This window comes from Ptychodera flava, chromosome 13, assembly GCF_041260155.1.
Source record: "Ptychodera flava strain L36383 chromosome 13, AS_Pfla_20210202, whole genome shotgun sequence".
NCBI classification, from domain to species: Eukaryota; Metazoa; Hemichordata; class Enteropneusta; family Ptychoderidae; genus Ptychodera; species Ptychodera flava.
In genome coordinates this window covers 18,279,877-18,300,748 of record NC_091940.1, presented here as the reverse complement: position 1 = coordinate 18,300,748, position 20,872 = coordinate 18,279,877, and the positions used below count along the sequence as shown (strand labels likewise).

At 39.2% G+C, this 20,872-nt stretch overlaps 2 protein-coding genes across 2 annotated transcripts in view; one reads left to right on the top strand and one right to left on the bottom strand.

The window, feature by feature from the left end:
* Positions 1-11,746, bottom strand: part of LOC139147677 (nucleolar protein 9-like) — an 18,483-nt gene extending 6,737 nt beyond the window's left edge. The window contains exons 1-5 of the mRNA XM_070718827.1: positions 11,544-11,746; positions 5,463-5,909; positions 4,604-4,714; positions 3,490-3,646; positions 2,515-2,704 (exon numbers count right to left, since the gene is read on the bottom strand). Of these exons, the coding sequence (XP_070574928.1) occupies positions 2,515-2,704; positions 3,490-3,646; positions 4,604-4,714; positions 5,463-5,909; positions 11,544-11,715 (1,077 nt within the window). The 5' untranslated portion in view covers positions 11,716-11,746. The remainder of the gene's footprint in view (positions 1-2,514; positions 2,705-3,489; positions 3,647-4,603; positions 4,715-5,462; positions 5,910-11,543) is intronic.
* On the top strand, positions 11,704-20,872 carry LOC139147037 (cystathionine gamma-lyase-like). The gene is made up of 10 exons (XM_070717889.1): positions 11,704-11,812; positions 14,027-14,226; positions 15,074-15,155; positions 15,638-15,843; positions 16,178-16,306; positions 17,105-17,240; positions 17,357-17,509; positions 18,830-19,004; positions 19,664-19,802; positions 20,867-20,872. The coding sequence occupies exons 2-10, from the start codon at positions 14,047-14,049 to the stop codon at positions 20,870-20,872; spliced, it is 1,206 nt and encodes a 401-aa protein (XP_070573990.1). The 5' UTR covers positions 11,704-11,812; positions 14,027-14,046.

Sequence of the window (20,872 nt, the reverse complement as noted above, 5' to 3'; positions counted from 1 at the left end):
CAGCAATTTTCAAGCACTTTTTGAGATCCAAAATACCATTTTCAAATATCATTTATACAATATACCGGTATAATTTCTTTGTAATATTTTTAACATTATTTTTACAAAATAAGGACTTGCCACCTTGTCATTTTAGACAAGTGACCTAGCGGCCGATATAGCTCCGCTGTGTTTATGTAGAGAATTACTATTTTTGGTATGTTGATGTAGAAGGTGGAAATTTTTGATAGCTCAATGCAGTGGCCAGAAAAAAAGTGGCTAAAATAGCTGCAAAATACACAATTGAAGATTTCATCATACTTTGAATATATCACATCGGACAATCCCTAAGAACATGTCAACCAAAGCTATCTGATGAGTAGTTTTTTGAGAATAAAATTTTCTGACCACAAATGGCAACGATTGCCCCAAAAATAAAAATCGCAGACTTCATCATAATTTCAAAAGATCAAATTCAGTTCATCTATAGAGACCTGTATACCAAATTTCAAAGCTGTTAGACCAGTACTTTTTGAGAATCACATTTTTTGACCAAAAATGGAAAAATTGCCCAAAAATACAAAATTGCAGATTTCATCATAATTTCAACAAATATCACTTAGTTTATCTATAGAAACCTGTATACCAAATTTCAAAGCTATCAGATGAGTAGTTTTGGAAATACATATTTTTTGACCAAAAATGGCAAAAATTGCCCCAAAAATACAAAATTACAGATTTCATCAGAAATTATATTACTTAGCTCATCTGTAGAAACCTTTATACCAATTTTCAAAGCTATCAGACCAGTACTTTTTGAGAAACACATTTTTTGACCAAAAATGGCAAAAATCGCCCCAAAATTACAAAATTGCAATTTTCATCATAATTTCAATAAATATCATTAAGATGATCTGTAGGAACCTGTATACCAAATTGCAAAGCTATCAGATGAGTAGTTTTGGAAATACACATTTTTTGACCAAAATTGGCAAAAATTGCCCCAAAAATACAAAATTGCAGATTACATCATAATTTCAATAAATATCATTAAGATGATCTGTAGGAACCTGTATACCAAATTGCAAAGCTATCAGACGAGTAGTTTTGGAAATACACATTTTTTGACCAAAAATGGCAAAAATTGCCCCAAAAATACAAAATTACAGATTTCATCAGAAATTCAATATGTATTACTTAGTTCACCAATACAAACCTGTATACCAAATTTCAAAACTATCAGTTGAGTACTTTTTGAGAAATACATTTTTTGACCAAAAATGGCAAAAATTGCCCTAAAAATGCAATTTCAATATTTCTGCACAATTTGAACAAATCTGAAATAAGTCATCCCTAGGAACATATGTACCAAACATCAAAGCTATCTGACTGTTAGTTTTGAAGAAGAAGATTTTTAAAGATTTTTTTACCAAAAATGACAAAAATTGCCTTAAAAATACAAATATGCAAATTTCACCACGATTTAAACAAATCTGACTGAAGTCACCCTAAGTAAACTGCATATAAAATTTTAAAGCAATCGGACAAGCGGTTTCAGAGGAGAAGATTTTTTTACCAAAAACAGCAAAAAATGCCCCAAAAATACAAATATGCAAATTTCACCATGATTTGAACAAACTTAAGTGAGGTCATCCCAAGTGAACTGCATATAAAATTTCAAAGCAATTGGACTTGCGGTTTCAGAGGAGAAGGCAATTGTTGACGGACGACGACGGACGACGGACGACGACGACGGACGACGGACGACGGACGACGACGGAAAATCAACCTATTTGATAAGCTCCGCGTCGCTGACAGCGGAGATAAAAACTTGGAGTGGACCATCAATTTTCCACGACTATCTAGAACTCAATATCATTTTCCTGTACTTTTCCAGGATTTTCCAGGTGACTTTAAAGGAGCCTATTGACCCTGAAATAATTACACTTGAAGGGGAAGGTTTGTCAAAATATGTTTTATTGAGAAATTGCATCTGCACAAAAATGGATGTGATATTTATTGCCTTGATTTACTTTTATTTGCTGGTTGAATGGTGACAGGTTAAGGGAGACTGATGGGTGCAAGTGACGACAAAGCCTCGTGCCTGAGGCTGTCCCCACTTCAGTCTAAAATTTCATGAAAAGTTTGCCGTTGTGTGGGATAGTACTTGAATCCTGAATATGTTTTCTTTCCTTCATGTAACAGGGAGAATTTATCAAACCGTTGTCATATCGCTGGCTATATGTAAAAGTCTGACTATGATAGCAGTTAAATCGACGCTGACTCAGGGAATTGGGCCTGAACAAAATGCATTTTTGTCCACTGCAGATTTGCTCTGTCATGCAACCTTTTGAGTCCTGGGAAGTCATGGACAATTGATAATCCACTAACAGTTTTCAAAAATGACAAGAGTTTCAGTCATGATATCATTAAAATAATGTTAAATGATTTATAAAAGTCATAACTTGTAAAAACGATATATGGGAAAACAAAATTTACATTAGGTTAAAAATATGACTAAAATTAATCACTCACTTGATCAGCAGTTGACACTGTTGTCAGAAACTTCTGAAGCACAAAGTTTGTCTGAGGATGGCAAGCCAGACGTAGAACGTTGCCTTCCATGTGTTGTGTGTACAATTTACCGAGTATCTCATCGTCTGCCACTTGAAGTAGAACTTCACCAAGATGGCTGCCGACAGCGTGAGAGAATATTACTGGTAACCTGGGGAACAGTCAATATGTAAATCAAAAGAATAAGTTAACTGCAAAAACTCACTTTCCTAACAAGATAGTTACGATATCGAACTGCAGATACAGGGTAAAAAATAGTGTCACATAGGAAATCTCTACCAGTGACTCAGAATAACAATAGGTAACATTTCATTTTGCAGACAAAAATTTGTGAATTGCATCATAATAAGAGAGCAGGGTTTGACACAAATACTCCCAAGAATTTATTTTCAGAAATAATCAAGCTGATGAATAAGTTACATGTATCTGAAATAAAGATCCCTTATTACACAATACGCTATCATTAGCGATTTGGTTTGTAATTGCACTTTGGCAAATTACTCGAATATTTGCAGAGTAGTTAAAACGTAGTTGTCGTAGTTTTGGAATTGTGACTGAAACATTTTACAAAACAAAATATTGTAAGCCGTTACAAGAAATTTTGAAGTCAAATACATTTTGTTGCAGGCAGGATAAGAATATGCAATCATCATTTTCATCTAATGAAACACTGAAGTCAACCTTTTTGTTTCTTGAACAAAAACAAGTATTCAAAAAACGAAAACAAGGTAGCCTTATTAGGTTTAGTTTCCCATGCAATTAATGACATGACTATGGAAATTTTATGTTAGAAAATTTTTGTGGGAGTGCTGTCTTTAGCAATCTGTGTATGTGTAATATACACTAAACCACTACAATATGGCTCAAACTATCTGCACACAAAATGGCTAGAGAGCTACAAAATCATCCACTTGATGCACAGAACCAAAGATTCACCTTTTGTCTTCTGATTCCTTGTCTCCTGAAGAGTTCTCCCCCTCTGCTGTTTCCATGATGACGAGACACAGCTGCCGACACAGATCTTTGTTTATTTGACGCAATACAAGAAGTAATGTCTGCACCACCGGGTTACAGGTTGCGTGACAGAGCAAATCTGCAGTGGACAATATTCATAAAACATACTCCTCTACTTGTACAGAAAAGACATAACATGTACAAAACTTGAAAAACTTACCATCTTACACAATGGACACAAGAATATCTTGGGCAGCCATATTGTTATATGACAGTAAAATGGTCAGTCATACGAGAAGATTAGTATTGTAGTGGTTCATTTCAATGATAATGCAGTTCCTGTAAATACTAGAACACCAGGGTCCATAATCGCAGCAGACATATTCTGTTAATCTGTCTGTTCTAGTGTGTACACACAACATCAATGAATTAGCTGAAATTCACTTCAGAATGTTCAAAAACTAAACTGTGTTCTTGTGTTCATTTCAATTGACAAAACTATATTCAATGGTACACTCTTATGTTTTCAAGAATGAATGGCGTTTGTGACGTGATGCACAGCTAGTAGAGATGGTCAGTGCAGTGTACTGTTTCACATTGCAACATGATCAGCAGTATATGTCTGCGGAGGAAACAGATCCCTACTCTGGTGTTTTTGTAATGACAGGAGCTGCACTATCAGTGAAATACACTGCTAACTTACTTCCAAGCTCATTGTTTGACAGGCCATTACGCTAGCAATTTAGCCATATGGCTGCCTGGGGTATTCTTGCATTCGCTATAAAATGAAAGCCTTCTTTATCCTTCTGACCAAGAATCTCTTCAAAGAGATTTTGGGCAAAACCACAGCAGCGAAAGGGTTAAGGTACAGAGTAACTTGGTTCTTTTGGATCTTTTTTCTGCTTTTATAGTGAGCCAAAATTTGACCCTTAAGAGCACTAAAGATGTCCTGAGAAAGATAATTGAATTACCACAAAATACATTGCCCATGACTTTGTTGTCATGACACACATGTGAGTATCCCTGAATCATTTGACAAACCCATTCAACAGTACAGCTATCTCATGTTGACTGAATACACGCTGATGTTTCTCACCTCGCATGTCTTCCCTTTTCAACAATAATCTTGTGAATTCTTTCAGTTTCTTCCTGAACGTTTTGCTTGGTTTGGTCTTGGCTAGTGACTGTTCATGTTCCTTCGTGGAATCTGAAAATAAGTATTATGATATATTCTTGTGACACCCAAAATTTATATAAAGAATTACTGCCTGACTTGACCAAATACAACATGATAGAACTTTGCCATGGGATAATGACCTCGCACGACCTCAGTATGTTAAACTGTCCATCTGCATTGCCTTGTGACTGCATTGTATGCTGTTTGCATCTCAATAATGTCACTAAACCTAGCCTGGGCCTGAGCTGTGGTTTTCAGACACATGATGGAGCATATGCATTACATTAACAGAATGCAACGAAAAAACAAATAACAGTCTGGACTAATCTGCATAAATGTCCCCAATTTTCCAGGTCATTCATGCAATTATATAGAACACGTTATGCTTCAGTGGTATGGCTGATGATGTCCACCTGTATATTGGATCCATATTCATTAATCAAATAAATTGACAAAAGACACCATAAGAAAAGTACATGCCATTGGGTAACTGACCAATTTAGGGTGCTCAATACAAAATAAACGCTATTTTATTTCAATGCATAGCAGAACAATCTTTGGTACCAAGCATGTAGCGGCTGGGTGTAAACACCCACTGGGACTTATGCGTACTCAGAATAAATCGGTTTGGTCAATCTACAGGGAACTATGATATGACACATTGGATCTACACATAAGATCACATGCAGATTTATTTCATCTCATTGTTGATTACTAACCCTGACAAAACCCTTCAGAAAAGGGGAAAAATCATTGAGCTAATTCAAAAGAACCTTACTTTTGTCTTGTTGCTGCCTCGACAACCTACTTCTGACAACAACCTCCGTCACTTTAACCCCGCCAAGCACTTCAAAGACAGTCCTCAGGACATGGCTGGCGTATGCATCGTACAGTACTTCAGACAGCTCACTAAGGAGCTGATCACACAGTTGTAAGACAAGATTTTCAAATGAAGGCAACTTCTGTTCTCCGTCTTCATCTTCTGCATCAGTGTCCTCCTCTGGCAATTTTGAGATGTAGATGACGGCTGTCTGTAGCACATAGGCGGCAAAGCGATCGAAGCAGACTTTGTGGTAGTCCTTGGAGAGACCCGCCATGAATTTCTTCACCTCTTTCCGCCCACCACTTCTGATCAAGGTTTCTAGTATCCTGCTGACTGTCTGGTTCTGAGACAGCTTGATTTCTTCCTCTTCCGTCTGGGTGAACACATTCCTGATGAAGAGTTCTGGATAAGGGGTTACAAGGTGTGATATCAGTTAGAAAACCTTCAAAAGGGAAGCAGCATCAAGAAATGACAGAGTATTGGGCAGTACTGGACAAATGAGGGGATTAGACGTGCGAGGAACCGAGCTCGAGGGAGTCGAGTAATTATCCCATTTTTCCTAGTCTGTTTTAAGGACTTTATGTTAGCTGTGGACATGGGAGACAGTGGTGGAAGGTGGGGGGAGGGGGTCGGATCTACGTCCTGAAGTACCGTAATCAGGGAAATGTACATAGCATTACAAGCACTTGTTCCATAGTATCATGGCAGCTCAAATCAGCATGCAGGAACGTAGCTGCAGTGCTGTTGCTCTTGGTTTTACCAGGAAGTTGGTAATCATATCAACATGCCTTGTCCAATGGTTTGGATAGCTGCAAAATTGTAGCGCTACGGTGAGGCGGTCGGTGATTTTTGGTTTTTGCGACTTCGCTCACCAGTAGCGCTACAATGCCGATGGCCCTGTAGAGGTGAAAATAAGCGCACCCCATTGGACAAGGCGTGTTGATGTGATTACCAACTTCCGGTAATGGCGGCTCCCAGAAACACCGATGCCCAACGCACGCCCAATGTTTATGGAACGCGATCGACGTGTTTGAACAAATTCCAAACCCAATAAACGACAAGATTAGTGAAGTATAGTATTGAGTCTTCAGTAGTGATAAATCAGTACGACCAAATGCAGTAAATATGTAGCATTTCACATCAACACGCCTTGTCCAGTGGGGTGCGCTTATTGCAAGTATAATAGAATGAAGAGCTGAAGACAAAAACAGTTAACTAATTTTTTTATTGATTAAATTTGGTGTTTGGACCAACTGACATTAGTTTGATTCACGTACGTACAACATATGCTTTCGATAACTTGCCTTGATTTAATCATGTCTCGTAGTCATACTGTGTTAGTCAATCTGTTTTCAAAGTTGGATCACGTATTTTGACAAGCATACCAAAAGCGGTCTTTAGATAGAAAGAAACCACAAAGTATTGAGATAAAAGTTTCAGGCCCGGTTTATTTCAGTTAAAAAACAGTGTTTTCAATTGGCTTCAAACTCACAAAATACGGTTTCCAGTCACCTTGTGGTGATGCAACAGACACATGTCAGACGTGACGCGATGTAGGATATATGTCATTATGTCAACAGTAACAACACATAAATTTGTAAACAAACTAGGTCGACCGTCATGGCTCTCTCGCTACAGTCTGGATAAGGCCACGATATCAACAGTCTGCATGAGCTTATCGATTGCAAGTCACTTGAAAATCAACAGAATACACTTCAGTTTAACTAAAATCTTACAAATTTCTTCATCATGCACATTGAAAGAAAACCTAAACCACGGGGACCGTCTGGAGCGTTCAGCTTCACGCAATGATGGCCATGCTGCCATCCAACGCTACGTTCAGTCGCAATCAACTTGGCTAGCAAATCGCTCGATTTTTCCATAGAATATTATCAAAAAAGTGGTAAAATCTACCGTTTCTATCACTCAGAGAGCAATAGCTGTACATGATATAATCGTCTTCTGTGTCTGAGTTGCGGAAAAGCTATCATAAGGTCTCTCGACTCTCGCTCTCGTTGAGTACACGGCAGCGGGGCAGCTGACCTGATTAAATATTCACGTAAACCACTGACCCCTTCTCGGAAAGTTTGCATAAATTACTGGAACTCTCTATTGTTAGGGTGACTGATGTCATTATTTTGGTCCTTATATGGTACTTAACTAGGTTCAAAGGGTAAAGAAAAACTTTATGGCTTGCGGAGTTTGGCAATGCGTACCTAAGCTGGACAGAACGCATAGTACGCAACCACTGTCGGGTATCGTAAACTTACGTGGCGCTGAGAGCGAGAGTATAGTCACATTGATTTAATCAGTTAGATAGATTCTTTATTTCAGTACTATTGGCCTCCGGCCATGAAGTACAAACGTTAGCGATATATTGTAAGGATCGCTAGTAAATAACATTTTATACAATATTACAAACACTGGAAAAGTTACAGACTGTTGCCCTGGTTAAGCAGGGTATTCTCCCTGAGTTGTGTGGCATAGAAAATATATCTGCTTAAATTTCTCAAAGTAGTACTATTACAAGTGGAAAGAAGTATCGCAAATTTATATACAAGCAGTGGATTAAATAATATGTGGCAATATATTTACATCTTAAATCTCTATACTTTGGGCAGACAAGAAGAAAATGGAACTCATCCTCGACAAGATTCAAATTACACATTTCACATGTTCGATCAATTCTTGGAATATTATTCCATCTGCCAGTCTCAATTTTTAAAGTATGTGCGGAAATTCTAAATTTTGATAATGCTATTTTGAATACAGGTTTATCAATAAAGTTCAAATATGGCTCAAAAATAAGTTGTTTTTTAAAGGTTGAATAGGTACTCAGTTTCTTTGATTTACTCATATCCTCTAGCCATGATTGCATGTCAATATCGATGCATCTCTGTTTGAAGATATTTAAAAAAGCAGATTCATTGCCCACCCCTTGTTGGTTCCAGACTTCCCCAAAACCATAACTTTGTAATAAGTGTCTTACACTCTTTGCCCAAAAGTCGTACCTGTTCACATCAATATTGTCTAACTGAAATACATAACTTTGTGGGTGAGCCTGTTTCTATCCATTTTTACAATTCTGAGCCAATATTTAACAATTCTAAGATATCTTGGTACTCTTAAAGACACTCTGCCCAATTCTCCTCTCATGGCAATAATTGATGTATTGTGATATAACCTGAGGATATAACGCAGCATATTGTTGTGGATTTTTTCAACATCTGGTGCAGGATGAAATCCCCAAATTTCACAGCCATACAGGAGGATTGGCATGATTTTACAGTCAAATATTTTTAAAGCCATTGTTGCTGGAATATTACCAAATTTACATAGACAACTTTTCAAACTAAAAAGAGCCTTATTGGCCTGTTCACTCAGACTTTTTTGAGCTAGAACCACTGTCCAGTCCATGAAAGAACAATACCCAGGTAACTTTGAAAGGAGGTTACTGCCACTCGTTGCCCATTATAGAACCATCTTTCGTACTTTTTCAGACTTCCACCCCTTCTAAAAACAATGATTTTGGTTTTGTTAATGTTAACAGTTAATTTCCATGTATTACAGTAATCATACAACTGGTTCAATAAACGCTGTAAACCAATTTTAGAACTACTAACAAGGGTTAAATCATCAGATCGCTAGAGGCGTCGGTGAAGGCACCTAGCTGTCACATCGTGTCCAGAATATTTGTTAGTTTTTTCAACTACAGAGACTTTTTGCAATAGCAAACCGTCCTATCCATTAGTTAAAGTGGTAGTGCCGTCTCCGGAGGTGTAATTTTGGAGATGGGAGTCTCTATAGACATTTGGAGAGCCAGAATTGGTACGTTCAGCATTCCATCCAGCGGGACAGGCGTTCGCCATGATTGTGACGTCAGTGTTGGTGCCGTATGCTTAGCCCTACGGCTAGTAATGTTTGCTACGCTGCTACTATCTGGTGATGTGGAAACCAACCCTGGTCCAAACCAAAGCAGTCAACAGTCCTCTGATAAAAGGCAGACTAGACAGACTACGTTATTTGGCTCCAAGCCTTCTACAAGCAGTGAAAATCCTGAACTCGGAGATGTCTTACGTGAGTTACGTAATATGAAATGTGACTTGAGTAAGAAAATGGACAAGATGGCAACAGACCTGAACAGGAAAATAGACAGCCTTGTTGACGATATGCACGAAATAAAACAAGAACTCACAGAAGCACGAGAAGAAACCGCTCGGTTAGCTGACGAGAACAAAGTATTGACTGAACAAGTTTACGATCTGAACAACGAACTTGATTCCATGAGGGGCCAGATGAAACGGGACAATTTGATTTTCAAAGGTATCGAGCAAGATGAAGACGAATCATGGGACCAGTCTGAAGCAAAGGTTAGATCTCTTATCTCTGAGAAACTTGGTATTGACGGCCAATGTATTGAGTTTGATCGTGTCCATCGGCTTACAAGTGCTCGCTCTCCTCGCCCACAACCGATTATCACGAAATTCAACCGTTACCAGCAACGAAAACAGGTGTATGAAGCATTGATTTAATCACCTGATAGTATCGCATCGTCCACCGTGATTTGACCGGGATCTTTGAGTTTGAGGCCAGTTCGCCACACTTTCATGAGCGTGGCGAACCAGGAAGACATTTTATTCGCCACCCAGCACTTTCTGTCGCATTTTGCGAATGTGGCGAGCGCTAGTTCGACCCCTGCAAACCTCAGTTGCACCTGCAGACAACATTTTGAAACGAAACGTTCGTACGAATACAAGAAAGTTGGCCAGTAACGAACTCGGCCAGTTGGAGAAGTCGGCCAGTTACGAACTCAGCCAGTTGGAGAAGTCGGCCAGTGGGCGAACTCGGCCAGTACAGTATGCACCCAATTAGAATATATGCTACATAATAGTGTTTCTTTTTTTGAAGTCTCACTAAAGTTATATGCGAAAGCGATCTAAATGTCATTCATAAGATGAGCGTAATGTTTGCAAACTTCACAGATCACAGTTCAACGCACGTATGATATACACACATTGGGTAAAATTAAAGATGGCGGTGTATCGCGATCGTGGTAGCGAGTTTTGCAGCCTTCGTCATAGTTACACTTGAAGTTCGTTAAAAAGTCATAGGAGATGGTGAAGCAAATTAGTTAAGAGTCATCAAGCCATGAATTTTACTGAAGAAATGGCATAATGTTTGCCTGAACTTTAATACGGTACGCGTGCGATCTGCAGTAACATGTTTTGCAGGGTGGACGTGGGAGCTCTTCGACTTCGAGTTGTTTTCTGAATATTAAACCGACAAAATAACAAAAACTATGGTACTAAAAAGTTACAATTGTTTGGCATATTCAACTGTGAAGAGAATACGTGTGCAATCATATTCCGTTGTTGCGAGTGCCGACTTCTCCTGGCCGACTTCTCCCACTGGCCGAGTTGGTCGGCACCTGGGCTGGCCGAGTTCGCAACTGGCCGACTTCTCCGGTAATACCGTTCGTACAATACTGACCGCGTACATTTTCTTTTTCACAGGCTTTCGACTCAATGCAGGCGAACCGCTAAACCGCCACTGCATCAGTGCATAGACCACAGGCGTGATGTTTTCTGGGTAGTTTCTATATTAAAGTGTAGTTTATGCTACGTTCCGACGTTCTCTTCCTTAGGCTACGAAAGAGAACGTCGGAACATAGCATAAACTACACTTATAGAAACTACCCAGAAAACATCACGCCTGTGCATAGCTGCAGTACAGTAGCTCGAGGTTTTGCCTGGGTATTTGGGTCGGACGGCAAAACCAGACTGGTTTTGCCGTCCGACCCAATACCCAGGGTATTTGCCTGGGTATTTGGGTCGGACGGCAAAACCAGACTGGTTTTGCCGTCCGACCCAAATACCCAGGCAAAACCTCGAGCTACTGTACTGCAGCTAGCCTGTGCATAGACCCTCGACTTTCTCGAGGGTCTAGTATGATCAGTGGCGGTTCGCCCGCATTGAGTCGAAAGCCTTTTTAATGTAACCTCCATGATGTAACCACGGTCTTGTACCTATTAATTACCTTTATCCTCTGGATTTTCGAATTCCTCGGCAAGAGTGTCCGAAACTCTTCTATAGTAACCCATGGTGTCTTCGTCCAGTCGACCGGTCTTTGGTCTGTCCCTTTGCTTGTCTGAATGTGGTTCTTTGCCTCTATGTTTCCGAGTGTGCTTCCCTGCCATGTGGGCTGCCATCTTGATTTGACTCGGTTTAAAAACCCGACGATAGGTGGCGCCAATCACTTGACCCGATCTTTCGTCAGGCCGCCGGCCGGCTGGATCGCGATTTCAGGTTTGTTACTAAATATAGACTCCGCGCGCGTAGTAGAACATCGCTGTCTGAAATTCGGACAAATTTTGTTGTTGCATGTGCGGCTGTTGTTGCAAGCTTGTAGTCTGAGCCATAAGTTCATATGAATTAGTGTACCTACAAGCAGGTTTTATTTTCGTCGTTCTTGCGAAAAATGCGTGCGAATATTCATCTTTGCATATTAATGAAAGAAAATGACGTCATTTGCGGTCAGCGCTATTCTTGTAGACTGATACCTTGCCCTCGATTTCTTCAGTTTCCAAGCCGACAGTTGAGATGGCAGATCGGTCTTAAGACTTGAAGAGCTTTCAAGGATACTAGTAGTTGGCCAGTATAGTGCATTCGTTTGATTCTATGCAGTCCAGTCGCCAGGATTCTTCCCATCAAGTTTTTCTATATTAGCGGGTGAAACGATTTTAGGGTACCTACTTTAATACATGCTAATTTTTATGTCTGAACTGCATGCATTGTGTCGTTTCCAAGATCTTAAATGACAACACAGTCTGTGTTTCTTACTACATGCATACTAACCATACGTGGGTGCAAATCAGTGCATTGATTTGAATAGGAACATAAGCTTACGGGGAGTTTGCGGGCCGTGTAAGCGATGCACGGACCGGTTTCCATGGTTGCCCGGTCCGGTGAAGCACTTCGACGTTTTCGATGTCAAGGTAGACGCTTAACGCTAGATGTGAAATATCCATGCGCACACTGCTAGTTTGACTTTCGTTAAAATCTGTTTGATGGTGGTCGATAATCGTAAAATTGTTTGAAAATGCCCTGCATGTAACTAAATGTCATATAGCATAAACTGTAAAGAGGCATGTATATTATTGCTTGAATACATGGGTTTATATGCCCTGGCAGCAGGAGACAATTACCCTCCTCGCGTCGTCGGGCCGGCAAATTGTCACCTGCTCTCGGGCACATAAACCCATCTATTCAGGCAATAATATATAAACCACTGAATTCCGTGTCTTCTGGTAATTTAATTGTACTAAAGATTAAACATCAAAATCGATAGGGTAACAAGATAGAGCGAAATGTGTTCAACGAGCTATTTGAGTGCCGTTCACACACAGGTCATTAAAATGCCTCTGAAATGGCTCTAGTCAGGGCGATAAGCCCCCATCCCCCACCCCTCCCTCACATTTTGGTGATCGATGAACAAATTAACGAAGGGGAGGGCAATTAACAGATAAGGACTGTTTTTCTTTGAAATACTTTACAGAAATAGCGAGGGTAAAGTAATAGGCACACACTCGACACAGGTAAGGCTGGTATAATGAAAAATAAAATTTAATACGTGACATTTATTGATCATATTCATAACTTCCAGACGAATAATGCCTGCAGTACCCTGTTTTCGGACTGGAGTGTATACTACAGCAAACCACCGCGAGCACGATTTATCGGGCGATCTTTTGAACGAAGTCTAGTTTGCGCCTGAAGTCGACAAGAAAACTTTTGAAAAAAAAAAAATTTTTGTTTTACCTTCCCAAGATTTTGTAATTGTGTCTCGCCGCTAAAACTTTCATTCAAATGTAAGGAAGGCATCGCTTTCCTTCAACGATTATGGATAGAGCGATAAAATGTATGTGAAAGCATTTTAAAGGGGGCTTAAATTGCTTGCGACAAATCGAAATATATGGTCAACTCATATACCTAGGCACCCTAACAAATGTATGTCGGTATATTGTGCTTATCATTTTGTTTATCACTACCAAATGAAGTCAGTAAAGAATAGTTGGCCTACATATGTCAGCGTGGTCATATATCACAGATACCATCGGTGCATTGTGTGTTATCAGTGTGGAAAGGCTTATACAGTAGCAAATGTCACAATTATCTGACAGCGTAATATATACTGATAAATGAATGACAGCGTTTTAAGGGACTGGAAAGAAATTACAGGGGGAGGGCGGTGTTTCGTCACACAAACACAAAAACGTGTATTGTGTCTTTTGTGGGAACAGCAACCGGTATACAAGGTCTAGAACGTACCATTCATTGCAAAGATAAGGGGGTAGTCATTAATCCTGTGCATGGATGACAGGTGGGTCGATATTTTTCGTACAACTTAAAAAAACCGGCCACCTCCCCTGTAATTTTCGACAAGTCCCTAAGCTGACATGATTCGGAAAAATCGACTTTCAAATCACCTTGCTCTAACTTAGCCTTTCTGCATTATTGCAGCAACGTTATAAAAAGCCAATATGGCCGACAACAGTTCGGACATCGCAGCTGACCAGTCTTTCAGCATGGAGGGTTATGACATGGATACGCTCGTACAGCATGCAGGACAATCAGCAGACGTCTGGTGTACGGACTCGGCGTTGGTGCCTCCCATTATGACCTCAACAACCTTTAGATTGCCGGGAGTTGGAGAACTTGGGGTATGTCCATAGTCGCTTGTAATTAGGTACTTGGCGAATGACATTGTATAGCTCACAGCGGTCTTCGCTGTGTACTCAATAGCTCAAGCAAGGCGCGAGCCGCATGACAGAAGCCCCGGCCCCACGGCCAACCATTAACCAAGGCTACAATTATTGCAGCCTGGGCTACGCTGTGTACCTTACCTCAAGCGACTGTTGCACGAGTCATGATACGTGTCAAGGTGTTCTTTAGTGGTACAGGTAGTATGCGCCTCGCTCAACATTGAAAATCTCAAACTTTTTCTCGAACCATTCCTTTACGAAATCAAGAATACAAAATATCAGGCATCACTGTTTGATATTAGAGAAACAAATCGATTTCAGTTAACGGAAGCATGATCATCAAAATGTTCTGATTTCAGTTCATTTCGTTAGATATGTCAGTTCTTGTTGACCTTGGCTATTGTTTTGAGATGTGGGTCACCTTTTGCCTTTCATAACCACTGGTATATGCTGTACGCATGGATGTATGTATCACAAGACACACTTGACGAGGTCTTAGGGATTACCACTTGTCACATTTGCCTCAGTAAATTATTTTTTCTTAACTTTGCTAATAAATTCCATATAAGTCGCATCAGGTTGTATAACATGGTCTGAACAAATAAAATTTTCACCGAAAGCATCGAGGTTTAACAAATAGGCGGAGAGGCATTATGACGGGTTTCTGATAACATCACGGTTTCATTATTGGCGTTGAACAATGCTTATAAGTCTGCAATATTTGACAACGTTGTCGGGAGTGCAGTCCCTATACTGGGCTAACTTTGCAATAAACACCTTTCTACGTCTGGGGTGTTCTTTTCAGGAATTCGTGTACGCTCGATTAGGAAATCCAACAAGAAATGCGTTTGAAAAATGCATTGCGTCTCTGGAAAGTGCTAAACACGGTGAGTAGTTGTTTCTTATCGTCGAATTGGCAATCAATACACTATGGCGTGGAAGGGAAGCTGGGCACGTATTGAATTTGAAATAAAAGTTTTCTCGTCTTGGTTTATTCTACAGACAACATGGCGAACGGTTACTTATTAAATGTCCCCTCGCCCTAATGGAGCCTAATATCTGCATGCACATGGATATGAAATTAAATAGCACAAAATACGTGCAAAGGATGGAAACGTTTTTACTACATTTAGCGTGAAATTTTGTTTATTTTGCTATATCCTCAGTAAGAATTTGTCGGGAAAAAACATTAACAAATTATCATTAATTACAGCCTTTCTTGGTAGTGTATCGCATCATGCCAAGTAGTCGTTCTAATGCACTTGTCGTTTTTCTAGTATGTAGACGGATTTAGTTCAAGGTAAACATGTCACCTTGAATCAATATGCTTATGTGTTCTATGAATGTATTCCTTTCTATCATCATCTAGGTATTGCCTTCTCATCTGGTGCGACCGCCCAGTTCTGCGTCGCCAGTTTAGTCAAGGCGGGAGAGCATATTATAAGTGGCAATGACCTCTATGGCGGTAGCACAGAGCAGCTGAAACTTATGGCAAATAAGTACAATATCGAAACTTCGTTTGTAGACTGCCGGGAATCTAAAAATTTCGCTGCTGCAGTCAAACCAAACACAAAGGTATTCGTACTTATGATCTTCCGAAGTCATTCTAAAAAGAGTTGGGACACTCGGCAGTCAGCTGGACAGTAAAAGGTTTAGGCGAGATTCGAGCGACATCAACGCCTAGCAGCTGCAGCACATGCATACTAATGATGGATGTACATATTTTGTGAAAATGTTAAGAATGAGCTGTTATTTAGCATTTTTAACACTTGCTTGGAATGTTATGTCCACGGAGCGAAGAAATTGACACTGATTTGTAAAGTCAGATCAATTTAGGGCACTGGAAACTCTTTCTATATATGAGAACTCACTTTAAGATTTATGGAATAATCCGTTTTTAATCCGTCAGATGATCTGGATTGAAACACCAACCAACCCTGGTCTTCGTCTCGCAGACATTGCAGCCATAGCAGAGATTGCCCACAACAATGGTGCCTTCCTCTGTGTCGATAACACTTTCAGCTCCCCGTATTTTCAGGTATACGGTATCAAAAATAGTTTTCTTCACAATTTCACCTTTTGTACATCATTGTTTGTACACATTCCAACGAAAACAATACACGTGTTTTACTGTTGATGTTTTTCCTCCTCAATAATTTCTGAATTATGACGCCCTCTATAGTTGTAACTTTTGTAACTTTTTATGCATTTTCCAGTATTTTTGTTGCCTTTGTAAAACAAGTTTCTTGTTTCACTCTCAAAATACCGAGTGTGCAACTTGTGAACACAGCCTTTACGCATATAATTTGTAATATTATTGTTGACATATGAATTCTGATTTGGACCATTTTTCATTCGTCAACGTTGGACCTGCGTCTCTGAGTTTCCTTTCTAATTCGACATAATTCGAAGAGAGGAAGATGAAAGGGTACATATTTTCTATAAAAAATGAATATATTGTCTAAACCACATAGGGTAATTTGTATTATATGTAGAGGATCAAAAGTCTCAGGAAGCATTTTCGATCGGTGTCAATAAATAATGTTTCGCTTGGTCGAAACTTCGAGGCATCTTTCTTTCAAGACAAAATGTTTTGGAAGAATGAGGTAAAAGATCAAACACGAATATTCGCCCGATATTAATTTATGAAGAACGTTGCTCAGTCATAAAATCTTACAAAATCCAGCTTTCTTGTTCTGTTCAAAGTTGCAGCAAGCAGCTTACTTATAGATTTCATCGAAATCTTGTAATGTTATTCATAATTGTACCAGACACTGCAGTGCGTGCTAATTGAAATGGTTGAATCTTTCCCGTCTTGCTTCTGGCCTTTTCCTAGAAACCACTGAAGCTTGGGGCCGATGCGGTGATGTCATCGGTAACGAAGTACATCAACGGTCACTCCGATGTTCTACTCGGTACAGTCTGTACAAACAACGATGAAATCAACGAAGAACTGAGAAGTTTTCAGAAACGTAAGTCACTGCAAAGAGCATTTCTTTTTATAGTTTCAGTCTGAGATATCCCCAAAGTGTGATAGCAATTTTAAAATTTCAAATTTAATCAATTTTTTTAATTATTTTATTTGTAGTCATCGGTGCTGTTCCATCACCGTTTGATTGTTATCTTGCCAACCGTGGTGTCAAGACTTTGCCGTTGAGAATGGAGAAACACCAAGAGAATGCCATTGCCGTTGCCAAGGCCCTGGCTGAAAATCCTCGAGTTGAGAAAGTGCTGTATCCAGGTAGGTACCACTGATGTTTAGTGCAAAGTCATGATTCCCCCGGTTTGAAATGTTTAGTTCCATCACAGTGGGTGGACGGATTGTGGTTCCATTTATTGTTTCCTAACAGGTTCTTCTTAAACAGGTTCGGTTGTGGTGCCACCACTAGTATCATCAGACTTTTGGTTGCATGATAATGATTGTATTCTTTGCTAGTTTTTGGAACCCATTTGAAAAGGAATTGAACAAACATGATTATGGCACCCTACGTCATATATTTGTTTACCTGTAACTATAATAGTAATATCATATTTACAGACTTTTATGTAGAAAATGTTGTCAATATCCATTTCATAAGAAACAAGACCACGCAATGCAGACGACTCTGTCAGTCATACTCTATAGCTTGGATAGATTATTCTCGTTTTTTTGTGTTAAATCAAATCATGCATCTCTGCCCTTGTTGTTTTTGTTGTTGTTGTTTGTTGTTGTTTTATGATATGCAAAAAATCATACATTTGCCTTTTTTACACTAATGTTCCATTTTTTTTCCAATTTTGCCATAGTTACCGTGGAAAGAGAAAATCTAACCAAACACAGATTTTAAGCGGATGGCCGCTTTTTTAAAAAAAGCGCCCTCACATGGACATTTTGAATACCAATAAACGCCCCTTTGACTATATATGGACATATTTAGATTACGGGTGACAGTGTACCTTTAAACCTCAGCGTTAAAGGCCTGTGTTGTCTCGTCAGAAAATTACCCACCAGATTACAATTTCAATGGAAAACAGAAGTCCATCACACCTCAATAATCCTCTTACAGACTAGCTCAAAGGCGATCCAAGGGATTGCGGAACGTGCCTTTAAAAAGGCGTAATTTTACTCGGCGACTTCACCGTAGCAGCTGAATTCAGATTACAGGAGCTTATATCGAGGTGGACATACTATACAGCTGAGAAATCCATTTTCTCTGACTGATGTAAATAGACTTATAATATTGAATGACACTTGAACTCATACTTACACAATGTCCACGCCCTAAAGGAGACTCTTGTCACAATGAACCATGCACTGTACTTGTCGTAAACCACCGCACTGGTCTCTTTACGGTAAAGCAAAGCCAGCAGCTTTACCACACGATTGTAGCGAAGCATCATGCTTGGAAAATACAGCAACGATGCAGGTGAACAGTACGGATCAAACCATAATAATTCTACCGTTCGCCCAGGGCTGGTCGAGTCTCACACACTGAAAACCATTGATGAAAGTTTCAACTGTACATACTGGTCTTTTATTATGGCAAGACTCATCTAGAGCAAAATCTGCTCCTATTTACAGGTCTAGCATCTCACCCTCAACATGACCTGGCCAAGAAACAGATGACAGGATTCAGTGGTATGGTCTCCTTCTGGATCAAAGGTGGACTCGATGAAGTTAAACTTTTCTTCAAGAATCTGAAGATCTTTGCATTTTCAGCTAGTCTCGGGGGAAATCACAGCCTCACTGAACACCCGTAAGATATGAAAAGACTGATATATATATATATATATATATATATATATATATATATATATATATATATATATATATATATATAATTTAATACAGTAATCGCATAGAGGATCATGTTACTGTATCGACATTTCGCCTGTGTCAGTTTTTATTGCTAAAATTCATTACATAGCAATGATATGTTGATGTATGTCGCCTGAAAGAGACACTTCCGTAATAAACATACCCGTTAAACTTGTGTCTTTAGATCTGAGCCAAAAAAAATGATTACAGAAAGGTTAGCAACGGGTTTAAAATTCGTACGAAAGGAAGAATGCGCTTCTGGAACAGATATTCGGAGTCTCAAAGTTTTACAATACTCTTTTTGAGTAGCACTTGTTTGGGCTCATTTTCAATCTCATGGTGTAAATAAAGTATTCACAGACTTTCTTTTGTAAAAATAAGAATATTTAATTTTATAATTTTTTCCCATCGAGTTAACACAGTGATGGCGACCATTTTGAATTTTTGAAGTGTCGGAAAATGTTGAGTATTTTGTCTCTCTAATACCACAGTTTGCATAGATAGCGTTCTTGATTTTGAAAGATAATAATTTAAACTTTCCATTGGGAAAGTTTAATTTTTGCACAACTTTAATTTTTCAATTTCGATTGTAATCAGGGCAACCTTGAGCCATGGAGGTTTAACTGAAGAAGAGAGAGCTGAGGTCGACGTCACTGACAATCTGATCAGACTCTCTATCGGACTTGAGAGCAGTTCCGACTTGATTGCAGATCTGGAAAATGCTTTAAAAGCCGCTGTAAGTCTACCAACTTTGTCCTGAAGCCTCGCATCTAGATTGTTTTCACCACAGCTATTGAAAATGTTACTTTAACTTTGTGTCTCATGTTTATCGAAGCAAAGGCCATAGCATCACATTGAGACGTCAATTTCTTATGAAATAGACCACATTTATGGGGAAAATTTCATTTTAAGCATACTATGCTTACAGAAATCAATTACTCTGAGTTGAAACTTTAAAAAAAATTAGCGGAAGACAGTAATTAAGTATAAATATGGATGTCCTTTTTGGAAGGGCTGATGCTATAATAATATTTATTGTTTGGTCTTCGAATAGATCCCTAAAGTCTGAGGGTCTACTGCCCTCAAGTGTTGGAAGAGGTAAACTATCCTTCAAGACTGCCCTGCAACCTGCGCACTCTATGCTTGCCTGCTGAAACAGCTGTACTTTTGCCTCTTGATATGGGAGTGCATGAAGCACTGGTGGACATTCTACTTCGAGAACCTCTTTCCAATAATCTAAACTCGGCACTCTGTTTCAACACTGCTTCGGCTGAAATCTTGTTTCGTGGTTATTCTTAGTAAAACACGCACAAGACCAATTCAAATAAAATGAATATTATTGGGGATGGAAACTGCCGCTGTTACTTTTTTTGCGAATGAGATTGTCAGAGTGAAGGGAAAATGGATGTTATCGTAGACATGCAGAGGATACTTGCAATGGAAGTTTATCATAACGGTTTAAATGATCAATTATATAAAACACCAATTTTAATGAAAACGTACTTTGCCCTAATGCCTCACTTTCAAAATAACGAGTTTTGAATATGATCCATTTATTTATAAACAGAAGAAAGGTTAATAAACAAATGATTTACTTTCCAATACATTACACAGACACGCACAAATTCTCCAAAGATTCTAAGAATAATAGAAAGAATAATTCATAATCGTCCTGGACGAGGCATATCCTGGCAGGCGGACTGAGAGTAAATTTATTTAATAGCATCATCAAGGGACTGATATTGGAAGTGATGATCAGGAGCATAGTCATTTTCTGCTTTTCCTTGCTTCTCACTGCAGTCATGA